Source organism: Lontra canadensis, unplaced genomic scaffold, assembly GCF_010015895.1.
Source record: "Lontra canadensis isolate GAN:19392208 unplaced genomic scaffold, GSC_riverotter_1.0 scaffold144, whole genome shotgun sequence".
NCBI lineage: Eukaryota > Metazoa > Chordata > Mammalia > Carnivora > Mustelidae > Lontra > Lontra canadensis.
This window is the reverse complement of record NW_022631138.1, coordinates 1,385,652-1,401,434: the sequence shown is the minus strand read 5'-3', so window position 1 is coordinate 1,401,434 and position 15,783 is coordinate 1,385,652. Positions and strand designations below refer to the sequence as shown.

General features: G+C 47.0%; 1 protein-coding gene across 14 annotated transcripts in view; it reads right to left on the bottom strand.

Annotated features, from left to right (window-relative positions):
• Nucleotides 1-15,154, bottom strand: part of BCL2L11 (BCL2 like 11) — a 41,464-nt gene extending 26,310 nt beyond the window's left edge. For 6 of the 14 annotated variants that reach the window (XR_004381048.1, XR_004381047.1, XM_032843894.1 and 3 more), the window contains exons 1-3: nucleotides 13,127-13,389; nucleotides 12,090-12,226; nucleotides 11,832-11,921 (exon numbers count right to left, since the gene is read on the bottom strand). Coding sequence is in view for 12 of the 14 variants with exons in the window: in XM_032843894.1 (XP_032699785.1) it covers nucleotides 11,832-11,921; nucleotides 12,090-12,226; nucleotides 13,127-13,389 (490 nt within the window). In the remaining 2 variants the exon portion in view is untranslated. Of the gene's footprint in view, nucleotides 1-10,088; nucleotides 11,633-11,831; nucleotides 12,227-12,361; nucleotides 12,510-13,126; nucleotides 13,390-14,864 lie in introns of those variants that run through there. The other 8 variants (XM_032843901.1, XM_032843902.1, XM_032843897.1 and 5 more) reach the window with 8 other exon arrangements.
• Nucleotides 15,155-15,783: the final 629 nt, after the last annotated feature.

Here is a 15,783-nt window from a genome sequence, read left to right as displayed (position 1 = left end):
AGCATAGGGCCAAGTCCACAAGGTCTTACAGGACACGCATTTGGTTTCTGTCAACAGGACACCCACAGAGAAGGAAAGCAGTCTTGGCTCACACGCCCCAGCACAGGTCCCAGCCATAGACTAAGGAGAACCACTAGAGGACACTGACCAGATGAGAAAAAAGCTAGACGTTCTGTCACATGAGGAATTTGTTTTGAGACTGAGCTGCCCCCACAAAGGAGGAATGAAGACCTATGAATTCTGGTGTGGGAAGTGGCGGCTGGGACAGGGAGAGGGGGTGGTCCATGGGGAGTCTCCCCTGCACCCTCAACACAGGCAGGGCGACCACAGACCAGGGGCATGAAGAGATCTGGGCACTAGGCAAGGGCTCCAATTCCTTCATGAACAAGGAGGTCAGGAAGCAAGGTATCAGACTGCCTAGCATTCAGTTCTATGCACATCTTCCAACCTAACACCACAAATCCCGACACATAAAACAACACACGTCAATGCACAATGAATCTTTTTCTGCCTTATAGTGCAATCAGGCAGGACTACAGGGCTTATTTTCTCTATAAGTTCCCCTATGGCACATGGAAACTGACTGGAATGACAGGATATGGGAGAGAAGCAGGGTGGACACGCCATGGCCTCACCACCAAGGTCATCCTCAAGGCAGCTACAATGAGAGACTCTGCAGTTACCATCTGAAAACAGTGGCTAGGAGTACTGCTAAATCTCCCGATGTGAAAAGCCCATTATTCCATAGACTGAAAACAGAGGGTGACGGAGGCGGTGGCTACAATTCCAAGCAGTACTCTGTAGTTACAGCCAATCAATACCCATCATAAGTACTTAGTTAAAAGAAGATACAGACTTCTAATCCCACCAAGGTGGCATCTACCCCAACCACCGCCCCCCCCCCCCGGTCCCTAGAGAGCACAATAAACATGAAAATGCTGAAAGGGGAAAGAAGAGGTGGGCTGCTTGGGGACCCCGGGACTTGAGGAATGACATGGCCGAGAGGTCCCTGCTTCCTCATTACTTTCCATACTTCCTGGACAGGGTCCTGAGGAGTTCTCCAACTGTTAGGCTCCAACTTTCACAGAGACCGCGCTCTCAGGAAAGGCTGGTCTCCCTGGCGAGAGCACTGGGGAGAGGGCGGCCTCACAAGAGAATACATTCTTGGCAATAGCTGCCCCGCCCCAGCTGAACACCACACGTGCAGTTTCAGCATGGCCGGGCCAGGAGCTGGGATTCCACCACCAGATTGCGTTAGCAGGCTAAGGGGGAGCTGATCTGCCAGGCTCTCCCTGCAGAGGCAGGCAGAGCCAATCCCGCTGCCCTGCCAGAAGAGTATTGGAGAAACCACGTGGGTAGTTATCCCTCATCCCCTTCCCAGTGGAAGCAAATGATGCTGATTCCACCCCCTTCCAGGGTAGCACTGGGGCCCAGCAGCAAGCTGACCCTCCAACCCCACTAAGCAGCAAGAAGGTGGTACAAAGTGGGGTTTATTGACACTTCTCAAACACATACACACACACGTGCACGTACCCTCTATCAGCAGGCCCGGCAACACGCTGGGCCCCCACCCCCCACCCCCCACCAAGCATCAATGAGCAGTGAGACAGAACAAGTCAGAGCAAGTGAGAACACCACTTCCCCCACCTTTGGTTGGGGGAAGGCCCAGTGGGGAGCTGAGCCTGCAGACCCACCTGGCAGCAACAAAACTGCATGAGGTGGTAGGAGATAGGGCTAGGGCCCATAGGTTCTCCCTACCCGAGGCCTGTGTGTCTGCAGGACCCAGTGGGTCACTGAGCCTCCACTCCCAACTGGCATTAAGGAGAAAGATCAGGAGCTCACACCCAGCCATTATGAGGGGAACAAGGTGGTAGGAGACAGGGCTGGTGTTCATTCCCATCACCTCCACTCTGTTGTAAACGCAAGGAGCTAAGAAGAGCTGAGCTTTAGCCTCCACCCTGCAGAAGCAAGGCTGTGTGTCGGCCCTCCACCACTTCCCCCTTCCAGGTGTCAGCAGGGGTTGCAGGGAGCCAAGCACACACCCTCAAATGAACTCAATGAATCCATGCAATCTGGTGCCCCATTTTTGCTGGAAAGTATCGGCAAGGCCAAGGAGGGATATGAACTTCTGCCTCACTTGGAAGAAGCAAGCAAAAATTTTAGAACTGAAAAGTTGTTAGTTACAACTAGTGGCGGGGAGGGGTACCTCACTGGCTGGGCTCAACTGAGTGGGAATGACAGACGACAGAATCTGTAGACATAAGGCTAGGTCCATAGAATTTACTCACTCCGAATACAGAATATAGAATGAAAACTGAAGAGTCTCAGGGATCTGTGAGTCACAACAAAAAGACATTCTTGTTATAGGAGTCCCAAAAGAGAGAGAGAGAGACTGAAAAAATACTCAAAGACATAATGGCTGAAAACTTCCCAAACCTGGCACAAAATAAAACCACAGATTTAAGAAGCTGAGTGAACCTCAAAAAGAAGAAACCCAAAGAAATCCAAGACACATCATAATTAAACTTCTGGAAACTAAAAAAAACAACAACAACAACAAAGAAAAAACCTTGGAAGGCACCAGGCAGAAATGACATAATACTTAAAAGAGAACAACATTGGTAAGATGACAGACTTCTCATCTGAAACAATGAAGGCCAGAATGAAGTGGCAGGTCTCTTAAGGTCAGGAAAATACAAAGCAAACAAACAAACAAACATCAACTGTGAATTCTATATCCACTGAAAATATCCTTTTAGAATGAAGGGAAAACAAAGACATTCTCAAACACAGGAATTAAGGCATGTTGCTAGCAGCCTATCATTTAGAAATGACTTAAAGGAAGTCCTCTGAACACAAAGGAAATTATAACTGAAGGCTTAGAACCACAGAAAGGAAAAAATATTGAAATGGGAAAAAGAGAGGAGGAAATATAATAAACTCGCCTATTTCTCATAAGCTTCTTACATTATATTTGATATATGAAGCAAAAAAATATGACACCATCAGATATGGTGCTCAATGTATACAGAGGAAATGTTAAGACAATTATATCTGAAAGTGGGGCAGGTAAAGAAACCTAAAGGGACACAGGGGCACCTGGCTGTCTGTGGAGCACAGGACTCTTGATTTTGGCATTCAGGCCCCAAGATGGATGTGCAGTTTTCTTTAAAAAAAAAAATAAATAAAAAATTATATCTTAAAAAAAAAAGCTAAAATCAAGATGGAATCCTAAAAAATGTTCCAATAACCCAGAGTAAAGTTTCAACAAAGAAACACAGAAATAGAGGAAACAGAAAGATGATAAAACGGCAGGTTTAAGCCTTAACATATTAACAATTACCTTAAATGTAAATGATCTAAGTAGACCATTAGAAGACAGATTTGATGGACTGGATAAAACAGTATTAACTGAAGATATGCCGTATACAAAAAAACTTACCTCCAATACAACACTATGTAGGTCAGAAGTAAATGAATGGAAAAAAAAAAAAACACCTTGTGTAAAGACATAGCATTATAACTACTTTTTACGAAAAGCAGGAGTGACTTTGTTGACATCGCATAAAGTAGACATTACAGCAATGATAAAAGGATCAATCCAAAAGGAAGACATTAACAATTCAAAATGTGTAAACACCAAACAACGGTGCCTCAAAAATTCAGGAAGCAATATCAGAGAGATCTGAAAGGAGAAATAGACAAATCCATCATTACAGTTGGGGACTTGAACACCATTCGTCTAAGTAATTGACAGAACTACCAGTGAGAAAAATCAGAAAGGCTATAGGAGAACTGGATAACACAATCAACCAACAAGATCTAATTGATACATATATAATGAACACTATCCAACAACAGCGGAATACAGATATTTTTCAAGCACTTGTGAATCATTTACCAAAACAGACCTCAACAAATTACAAAGGAAATAAAAATACATGGAAGTCAATGAAAATGAAAACACAACAGACCTAGACATTTGGGATGCAATTAAAGCAGCGGTGAAGGGAAATTTACGGCACTAAATGCTTACGGTAGGAAAGAGGAAAGGTCTCAAAATGTTACTCCAACTTCCTATCTCAAGAAACTAGAAAAGACAAACACAAAGCAAACTAAGAAATAATAAACAATAAAGATGAAAACAGGAAAGAGAGAAAAATGAACGAAACAAAAAAGTTGATTTTAAAAAGTAAAACCAATAAACCTCCAGGAAAACTTCAATAAGGATAAAAAAATAGGAAAACAAAAATCATCAATATCTAGAATGAAATGGGCTATCACAGCAGATCCTACACCCCCTTAAAAAGATAATAAGGAAACAATTAAATACTTTATACATTCATTATTCAACAACTTAGAAGCAATGGACCAATTCCTTGTGGTTGAAAATCACAAACTACTAAAATTCAACCAAGATGAAACAGACAACCCGAATAGTCCTACAAACACTAAAAAACTGAATTTGTAATTTAAACTCCTTCCACCCCCCCCCCCAAAAGAAAGAAACCTTCAGGTCCACCTGGTCTCATTACAGAATTCCACCAAGCATTTAAAGAATTAAATACCAATTTTACACACTCTCTTCTGGAAAAGGAGGAGGAGGGACCATCTCCCAACTTTCTATTAAGGCCCTGATCAAAACCAGAACAGTTTAAAAAGAAAACAGATAAATACTTCTCATGAACTTAGGCACAAATACCATCAACAAAACATGAGCAAATTCAACCCAGCAATGTATGAAAAGAACTACACCCTGACGAAGTAGGACTTACCCCAGGGATGCAAGATAGATTAACATTGAAAATCACTGTAACTCACCATATCAACAGATTAAAATAAGTAAATTCACACACTTATATATATAAATTGATACAGAATAAACATTTTATAAAATCCAACACCTATTCCATTCATGATAAAAACTGTCAGCAGGGACATCTGATTTCACCACTCTCATTCAACATAGCACTAGAAGTTCTAGCCAGTGTAATAGGGCAAGAAAAAATGCACACAGATCAGAAAGGAAGGAATGAAATTCCCTATATGCAGATAACATGTCTTCATTGTACTCCCAAGAAATTTACAAAAAAACTCCGTAACTATTGAGTTTAGCAAGGCTCCAGGATACAAGAACACACAAACATGAAATGCATCTATGGGAAACAAGTTTAAAAATATAATACTCCTAATAACTGCTCCCAAGTGAATTAAATCTAACAAAACATGTACAAGATCTGCACACTGAAAAACTACAAAACCTACAAACCTAAATACTTGGAAGAGACATATCTGTTTATGGACTGGAAACTCAACATAGTAAAAGTGCAAATTCTCCCCTAAATTCATCTATAAGTTCAACACAATCCCTATGGAAAGCTTATTCTAAAATATAGATGAAAAGGCATAGGACCCCAGTTAAAAGAACTCTGGAAAAAAAAAAAAAAGTTGGAGGAATCACTATGCATTTCGATGGCTCAGTATGCAACTAGAGTAATGAAGGCAGTGTGGTATTGGCAGAGGGACAGTCACACAGTTCAACAGAACACAAGAGAGAACCCAGAAACAGATCCACAAAAATATGCTGATTTGTAACAAAGGTGCAAAAACAATTACTGTTGACTGCTGAATCACAAGGTCTACTTACAGGTGTGTTTTTTTCCATAAATACAGTACAGTGCTGTAAATGTATTTCCTCTGCTTTATAATTTTCTCAATAGCCTCTTCTTTCCTCCAGCTTATTGTAAGACTCCAGTATACAACACATATAATACACAACACATGTGTTCATCAACAGTCTGTGATATTTGTTAAGGCTTCCAGTCAGCAGCAGGCCATTAGCAGCCTTAGAGTAGTCATGTTTTGGGGGACTCAAAAGTTATACATGGATTTTCCATGCATGGCGCCCCTCACTTCATGTTGTTCACAGGCTAACGGTAGATGGAAAAAGGCTAACGATTTTCATAAATGGTGCAGGAGCAAATGGGTCTGTAATCAAAAAGAACACTTTGATCTATACCTTTGACCTAGACATAGACTTTGATCTATACCTCACACCTCACAAATTAACTCTACATAAAAAATTTGAAATTATAGAAACTTTTAGGAAAAAAAAAAAAACCAAAAAAAAAAAAACCAGAAGACGGGCTGGGGATACTGGATGACAAGCTGTGTGGATTGGCGAGCCCTCCCCAAGTGCCCACGGGACCAGGCCCCCACCAGAGCTTGCAAGCAACCTGAATGTTCTTCAACAGGTCAATCTGCGGTGGCACATCATACCGTGGAAGGCTACTCAGCAATAAAAACCAAGCGATTGCTGACAGAGACGGCATGGGTGGATCGCCATGGAATTACGCTGAGCAAAAAACCCCGTCTCTAAAGGTCACATATGACAGAAGTGTAGATACGCGGTAGAGATGAGTTGTTGTCAGGCGTGGGAGCAGAAGGGAGGGAGCTGTGGCTACAAAAAGGTAGCACACAGGGATCTGGGGATGCAACTGTTCTGTATCTTGATGGTAATGCTGATCACACATCTCCACATGTGATGATAAACAGCCCAGCAGTAAATTACATGCACGCACTAAGTGGAGGGCACGTGGGACTGGTGAAAGGTGAATGAGGTAGCTGGATTCTACTGATGTCACTTCCATGTTGTGACATTATACTATTGACGCAAGATGGGGGAAACTATGTAAAGGGCATTTGGGATCTCTGTATTCCTTCTTTCTAAAATTGTATTTTTAAGCTATCTCCACACCCAATGTGGGGTTCAAACTCACACCCCACGGTCAAGAGCTGTGAGTTCTTCCAACTGAGCCAGCCAGGTTCCCTAGGATCTTTGCATTATTTCTTTCAACTGCATGTGAATCTGTAATTATCTCAAAATAAAAAATATATAAAATTTAACTGTCTATAAAGCTATCAATTATTAAAATTTTGTCTGGAACCAGTAAAAAAAAGAAATCACTTTTCTCACTTTCTCTCCCCACTCAGAACCTATAAAGTGGATATTTCTCTTGGTGTCCTAACTAGCAAGCCTGGGGCTAGATGCCAGAAGCGGGTCCTCAGCAAAGAAGATCATCATCAGGTTCCCAGGCAGCCTTGAGAAGCCTGAAGAACCAAACCACCCCACTTTCAACTTTTTCAAAGCCCACATGTATCATGGAGTTTTAAAAAAGGTAAACCCAAACTGATACTTATGTTTGCCTGAAGAACATATCTATGGACAAAGCTCATTTAAGATGCTTACAAGATTAGGTTAATTACTTTCACTATAAAGTCAACAAAAGGAACCAAAGGAGTAAGTTCCAAGGAAATGGTGTGCTTTGAGTGGGAAGAACAAGGTCTGTCTGGCTTGCTAAAGCACCACTGTACATCCTAGCTCCCCCATTTGCAAAGCAGTCCATCCACATAAAAACAGAATGCTAGCCACAGATCTAATTTGACAGTTTTCTAGAAAGAACACTTTTTAAAAAGTAAAAAAAAAAAAAAAAAAAGGTAAAATGAATATAAAAAATGTATTTTAATAGCCAATAAGCATAAGAAAAGATACTCAGTGTCACTCATCATGAGGGGAAAAAAAAAACTATAGTAAGGTATCATCTCCCATGGATGGTTACTATTAAAAAAGAAAAAAATGTTAGAGAGGATGTGGAGAAATTGGAACCCTTGTACACTGTTGGTGGGAATACAAAGTGGTGCAACCACTAGGGAAAACAGTACAGAGGTTCTTCAGAAAATTAAAAATAGGACTACCATATGATCCAGTGATTCCCCTGTTGCATATGAGAGTGTGATTTTCAGGAAATGTTTGCTTTCATACCTGAAAGAACTAAAAAAGCCTTATCTATGAGATGTTTGCACACTTAAAGCCAAGAGATGGAAGAATCCGAGTCACTGATAGATGACTGAATTTAAAATGTTACATAAATACAACAGAATATTATTTTGCTCTAAAAAGAAAGGAAGGGCTAATAATGACGAATAAGGATGAAACTTAAGGACATCACGCTAAGTGAAATAAACCAGTGACGGAAAGATAAATACTGTATAATTCCACTTATATCAGATATCTGTAAGAATCAAAATCACAGACAGATAAAATGAAGGTTGCCAGGAGCTGAGGTTTAATGGGTACAGTGCTTCAGTTCTACAAGATGAAAACGTTCTGGGAGTGGGGTGTACAACTCTGTGAATATACTTAACACTACTAAAGTGTACACTTAGAAAAGGTTAAGATGGTTAAGTGTTAGGGGCTTTTAACAACAATAAAAAAAAATTTTTTTTTACTTAACCCAATATATTAAAAATATCTCCACAGGTCATTAATATGAAAATGACGGAGGTATTTTACATTCTTTTTTACCTACTAAGTAATGTGTGTGAATGGACACTAACAAGCACGTCTCCATTGGAACTAGTTGCATCTCCAGTTGTTCAGTACTCACCTGTGGCTTCCCTACTGGGTTCATGGTGAGCTAGACCTCACCTGTCATCCCACGTGACAAACCTCATAGTTCGATCCAAATAACTAAAAATATTTTTGGGGGTGGGGGTGGCGCAAAAGGTCTTTTTCTTGCTACTAGACTATTTTTGAAGTCTTAATTGTCCTCTGTTGGCTCTATGAAAGACTGATGGGCAGGACGGGAAACTCTGAACATCTCCTGAGCGTCTCCTCTTTGTCAGGCCCTCATTAGGATTTCCAGGACATCGTGCCTCTCCTCAGAGGGCTCACGGTCTAAAAGGAGGGTCAGCCAATTACCAGTTCCAAGAGGAGTATGCCAAGATGTGGAGGAAAACAAAGAAAACACAACTCCTGACTCTGAACTCTTGATGTTCCAGGGAATAAACACAAAGTTTAAGTCATCTGACACGTGGACGTTGTTAATTAACTAGCTTTCACCCTGTTCACAATATTCACTGGCACATTCTGACCTTTCTCAACTCCTATTTCCAACCGCAATAACTACACCTCCGAAGCATGAATTTGTGAGAATTAGTACACAACTTGTATTAAAAACACATACGGCGTAAGCACACTCGTCAGAAAAGGCAAGCAGGAACCCACACCTCTGTCAATGATTTTGACTAAAATAATCAGTTATTCACTGAGAGCAAAGGTCAAGTTAATCCACCCAGGGTATAAGGAGACTACAATTTGGTTTGTAAAAGTAAGGAAAGAAAAAAATGAAAACAACAACAACAGAACCACTGCTTCTCATGGAAAAATGTAACATTGTTTGAACATACCCAGAAAAATAGGGGGTATGGAGGAAAATATGAAGGCATTTCTAGTATAAACATTTACTTGATGTACATCCCAGAGACAAGAATTTATTTTCTCATTAGAACAAACATGCAGGAACAGAACTGAAGATCCACTGCTATCTATCCCCACTCTCTGAGCAAAAACTATCTTGTGGGTGATTCAAGCAGCAGCCCCGGGCAAAGGGGCACCTCTGTTTAACCTCCTGTTTTGTTGCCCTGGCTAAAACCCATCATAAAGACTTCTTTGTGAAAAATGTATTTTGCAATAAATTATCAAAAGCTTCATTGAAGATCTTAACGGATATGGTGGAGTAAGGAACACTAAACCTGACTAGAAAGAAGAGAACCAGAATTTATCAACTCAGCATATTTCGTGGCCTTTAGGCATGGAACTGTTAGAAGAATAATCAGGAAAAAAAAGTCACAAACTACAGAGGCTGTCAATTTTATCCTACAGTTGAATAAACCTCATATCTGACTAAGTCTTCTCTAGTCCTCCATTCAGCCCCCACCCCAACAAACAAATCTCCTCAGAACTTAATACTGAAAACTTACCTTGGTGCACTAACAAACTTCTTACACCTTATCACTTAATCCTGTGCATTAAAGGCTCAGTTATCATGCCAATCGACTGGAATGTAGTTACTACTCTAAAGTTACACCTCAGGATCCATGACTTCACTTCACAGGTATAAACATAACTTTGCTTAATAACTTAGATTGTGATCTCTAAAGCTTTATATCTGTCATCTTGAGTAACGGTGCTTACCTCTTAATAACCTCACTAAACAGTATGTCATCATACATACAAAAGAAAACCACCCAAAATAAGAACAAACACTAGGTCACTTACTATTCCTGATTAACAAGAAGAGAAACTATTTCTGTGCATTAAGCCACCATCTGTAGAGATGGATTCATAGGTCTGCAGGGGAAAACTATGAGTTCCGAAGGATCCTTAAAATACATAGGTATTAAAAATACAGCCCATAAAGCCCTGTTTCCTCAGAGTGACAAGAACTGCTATAGGTTCATATACTCAGGAGTACAGGCAGAAAAACATTTGTAAGCACCAATTTCTAAGGTTTAGATGAATTCAGGAGGGTAGTAATAACTAAAGTAATAGCAGCAATAAAACTTCGAGCTCCTTTTCCTAAGGAAGGATCCTAATAGCTTATCTCACTTTTTAGCATCAGACGCCCAGCCAACATGCATAGCTACCAGTGTTTCAGCCGTCCCTGCTTGCTATTTCCCAGGTATACCCAACCTGACCAACCCTCTCAAGTTCTGACTCTAACACGGGGACAGACCCACACCTCTACGAAGCTGAAGAGACAGAGCCCTGCAGTATCGGCAAATGCAAAATCTGACACTATGTTCCAGCAGCCAAGTGTCTAGCCTGAGAACTCCGTTTTCGTTAGCCTTTGGCAAAAGTGTGATCTACACGGAAAAGGACTGTAAACTGGATCCTTAAGGAATCGCGCTGCCAACTTATCTATATTTCATTAATGCAGGAAGGAAGGGCTTCTCTGTCCAAATGGTAAGTTAAGATTCTGGTGAATCCCGACCAAAATATTTTCCATTAGTGGGGAAGGGTGACTTGAATCAACACAGACGTACTCCCTTACTCAGGTCACCAGAGCTAACATGCTCAAAGTCACATGCTGGGGCTCAAGGGTCAAATCTAGCCAGCAGATGTTTTTATGTGGCTTGCACAGTGCTTTCAAAGTTCTAAATTAATTGTCAGTGTCAAAACACCTTTGATGCTAGGATTTTTGGTACCAAAATCTGTGCTCCTGGGTTATCTTGCACTATACTGTAGGAAAACCTACCACTCTGAGACCACACATCCACAGATTGGTGGTGGTGGGGGGGGACAGTCCTAATGTACAAAGTGCAAATGCTACCCAATCTGCCACAGCCCCACCAGGTTAGCTCCCTCACTGTACTGCCAGGTTTTCCTGGTTCAGACCCTAAAATGGTCTTTAATCCCTGAAATAAAACCCCACAATCTTATTAGTATCATATCCAAAAACATCTGAGTGAACCAAAAAAATCAGCCCAAAGAGGAATTTGAGTAGAAAACAACCCATTTTTCTGGTTCTCTATTGGTACTGCCTTGATGAACTACACCACTTTCAAAAATGTCACTCTTGAAAATGATTAACTTGTCTCATCTTTCCTCATACATCTGGTTACGTTTTTAAGCTCTTTGCTGTATCTGACTGAGTCCCCTTCAAGCACAGTGTGATTGATAAGTCAGTCTTTGTGGTTAGAACAACATATAACAAAGGCAGGCAGCAAGGATTCCAGCTTCACTGCTCAACAGGCCTGTACTAGGTACACTTCATTGCTGACACTAAACTTGGTCATGTAAAAAAAAAAACAAAACAAAACAATGTTGGTTTAATGTCTTATTGGACAAATCCTCCATTCCCATCAAAATATGGACTAAATCAATAAAAGGATTCTAAAAGGGAATTTAGTTTAAATGCTACACACAGCTTTTAAACAGAGACTCAGACAGCCACACAGTAACTACCTCTTACCCAGGCATTGCTTACCCATTGCACTGAGATAATGGTTGAAGGCCTGGCAAGGAGGACTTGGGGTTTGTGTTGATTTGTCACAACTCATGGGTGCCGGGCTCCTGTCTGTGTCAAAAGAGAAATACCCACTGGAGGATCGAGACAGCAGGGAGGATCTTCTCACAAAGATGAAAAGCGGGGATCTGGTAGCAAAAGGGCCGGGGCTGGCAGGTGGGGCCAGTGGGCCCTGAGGGCTGCCTTGGGGGCAGCGGTCCCCTTCGACTTCAGGATTACCTTGCTGCTCTGTCTGTAGAGAGGTAGGGGCCCCAGGCCTGAGCTGAGAAGGCCTCTCAACAGGCTGCAATTGTCCACCTTCTCGGTCACACTCAGAACTTACATCTGAAGGTTGCTTTGCCATTTGGTCTTTTTTTCTGCAAGTAAAATAAAAACTAAGATTATCTTCAGCAAAATAATAATTACAACAAACAACTAAATTTAGCCAACTTTCCCGGATTCCTTCACAATTTTTAGAATACCAAATACTTTAACAGAAGTCGTTAGTTCACCTTATTTCTCTGACGATCTTCCAAATAGGAATAAAAACACACCTCAAATAACAAAGGTACCTCTATCTTTGCGGGGAGGGGGCGGTGAGGGGGTGGGACTAAACTTCCTGCCACCAAACAAAACACAATTACAACGCCAAAGTGAACTGGTGCCGTAACACAAACCCGTGCGCGCGCGCGCGCACACACACACGAAGTTTTTAGGAAAAGCACTTGTGTTAAGTCTATTCCTATGTGCTCTTTGCCCAGAGCCGACTTGAAGAAGTCGGAAACTCCCAGCGGGCTCTGATTTCCCGGGATCAGATACTGCGCTGGAGCACAGAAGCGGGCGCAGATGCAGCGACTGCAGGCGGCTGGCCGCGTTCCCCACTCCGGCCCCATTGTTCTGCGGAAAGTGCTGAGGGCAGCAAGTCTGGGGAAGGTTTGGCAAGGGCCGTCAGTCGTAGTAAGTGCGTCACAATAGAGTTTGTAACTCCGAGCGCGGCTCGGCCGGGCTCGGGCGCTCCCCGCCCGAGGTCCCTCCCGCTCCCAGCCCGCGCGCCCCTCCTCCCGCAGGGGGCAGCGCGCCGCACCGAACCCGACACAACTTCGGAATGCACCCACACTGCGAGGTGCACACCTCCAAATGGGGGGGGTTCCCCAAAGCCGGCCCCGGGCGCCCCCTGCAAAGTCCCCAAGTAACTCCACACACTAGGGGACACCGGGGCACGCGGCTCCGTCTCCCCACCGACCCTCCCCTGTGAAGGCAATCCGGCCGAAACTCACGTCCGCCCCTTCCCTTCCGACCGTCGCGTCCGGGCCCGAGACCCACGGCGTCCCGCCCGCGTCTTTCGCCGACCCGGAGCTCCCTGACCGTCAGCACGAAAGAAGCGCGGGAGACAAAGTCCGGGACTCGCCTTCAGAGCCCCCGGGGCAGCGCAGAGCCGGCCACTGGCCGCCCGCCCGCCGCCGCGCGCCGTCCGGCAGCCGACGGCTCCGCGCGCCGCGCCTCTGGCCCGCGCTGCCCCGGCCGCCGCCGCCGGGAACATCCTCCGCCTCCTCCCGCTCCTCCCCTCGCGCACTGCGCCCGCCGCCGCCGGCACCGCCGACCTCCCCGCGCCGCTGGCGCCGGGTGCCCGCGCTCCCAATTGGCCCGCGCGCGGTCGCTCCGCGCCACAGCCAATAGCCGCCGCCGGCGGGGGCGGCGCCTACGGGTCAGGCCGCCAAAGGCGAGGCGATTGTTGACAAACTCGCCTCCGAAGGCAGCCCGGCCGCGAGCGCTGCGGGAGTCTCGCGGACCCGAGCTGCCCCGGCTCTCCCAGCCCGCACCGCCTCTGTGCCCCGTCCGGGCGCCGCACGAGCCTCAGCGGCTCCCGCCGCCCCAAGTGGCCGGTCACCTGGAGACAAAGCAGGAGCTTCCCTCTCACCCGCAGGGCGGTCCTCAGACCCCAGTCTTGCTGCGGGCCGCCGACCCCGCCCAGGCCGGCTGGGCTGAAGACCCCAAAGGTCGTCCTTTGCCCTAGCTGCAGGACCCACCTTCCTCCACAAATTCCTCCCTTTTTCTCCCCGGGCGGCGCGGACATGCTCCACATCTAAGCGGCCACCACTGGCCACGGGAATGCATATCTGCGCGCACCCATGACCACGGCAGACAACGAACACATGCGCACCCCCGTCCCCCGCGGCCGACGGTTCTTCCCCTACTAGCACGAACACCGAGTAACAGGCCCCCGAGGGTACCGCACCGCCCGCCAGCACTGCGAGGGGGTCGGGGTGCCCGAGTCTCTAAGACCGTCGGGCCCCACGGATGGAGCAGGTTCCGCTGCCCGAGCCTCGTCCACCGCGTGGCCCCGGTAGTCGGAGGAGGCCCTGGGTCTTTCGCCGTCTATGGGTCGTGCGGGTGGTATCGTCTGCAGCGCACCCGCAGACCGGGCAGGGCCCCCAGACACCTCCGAGAGAGCGAACGCAGAAGCTGCCCTGAAACCTCGGCCTGAATGGGTACAAGGAAAAGCCGAGGCTCGGCAGTTAAATAACCACCTCAGTTCCGCAAATCCTCCGCACGGGCCCGAGCACCCGAGAAGGGCCAAGCCGCTAGACCAGCTCGTACCAAGCAGCCGCTACTTGGGGGTCTCCGGGACAGGGCGGCGAGACCTGCCCTCCCGCCGCGCAGCCCAGTACCGTGGAGCGGGGCCGCAGCTCCCGGGACGGCGCGGAGAGCACGTTTTGCTTTCCCCGGGTGACCCCGAGAAGCTTCTCCACTCCCTCACGCGGAATCCCGGGCCGAGCTGCACTTCGGCCAAATGCCGGTAGCTTTTGCAGGACGACCCCTCACCAAACTGGGCTTGCGCAGGGAGGGGAACCCGACCCGCCTGATCGCTGTCTCCCGCCCAGCGACAAGTGGGACGGGTATGTGCATCTCTTGCCTGCACGTGCTCGGGAGAGGAGCAGGAGGTGGAGCCGAAGTGGCTCCGGCGCTTGTCTTCGTCGGCACCCGGCCCGCTCCCGGGGATTCGGAGGTATTTACCTTGCGTTTCTCAGTCCGGGAGTCAGAGTCAGACATTGGGGGGACGAGGGCCAGGGAAAGGGCGCCGAGGGGGTGGCGGCGGGAGCGGGGCGAAGCGAGCAGCCCGCGGCGATGCTGGCCGCAGTTGGGCTGGGGCGCGCAGGGTGACTGTGAGAATCCGGTGGCAGTGTTGGCGGCGGCGACGACGCAGGACAGAGCGCTCTCACAAGACCTAAACCTGGAGGCTGCGCGGAGCGAAATGAAACCTGCACACCCCTGCTGCTCAGCTCAGACTGGCGGCCCAGGGTCCTCACCCAATCACCGCGAGCTCCGCCCCCTCTAAGTCCCGCCCCGGCGCGCGAGCAAGCACACCCCGCCCCGCCGCGCCGCCGCCGCAGCCGCTGGCGCTTTCAGGCTCCAACAGGTAAAAGCGGGGGTGGCCCGGCCGGGTTCCCCCGCGCGCGCTGCCGGCCCTGCCCCAGCCGAGGGTGTTTATCCGAGTGGCTAGTGCTGCTGGTGGCTTACGCGCACCCATTCTCCCTCCCTCCTCAAAGTGTACCCTTGCCTCTCCCCTATCCAGCAGGGGCCACTGAGTGTGCGTGGAACAGAGGGGGCGCTCCGGGCACACTGGACCAGGGCGGGCCGCCGCCGCCTGCGGAAAGCCTCAGGAGGCGCCCCTGAGCCCTTGATCGGCTTCGGGAATTTCTCAGCGGCTCTGGGGCAGGCGTGGGGAGTGGGCTGATCCTCAAGAACTCTCGGGTCCCATGTTGGGCAGTGAGTGTCGGACTCCTCTTTCCCAGAGTCTGGGGTACTGGGTGAGACCCGGATGGGCAGGGCTGCTCATCTTCCTCGCCCTCACCTCACGCGGTAGTCTTGGGCGCGCCCTCCCCATGCCACTTGGCAGGGGCACCTAGCTTTTTCCCCGCGCCGAGCCTCGGGT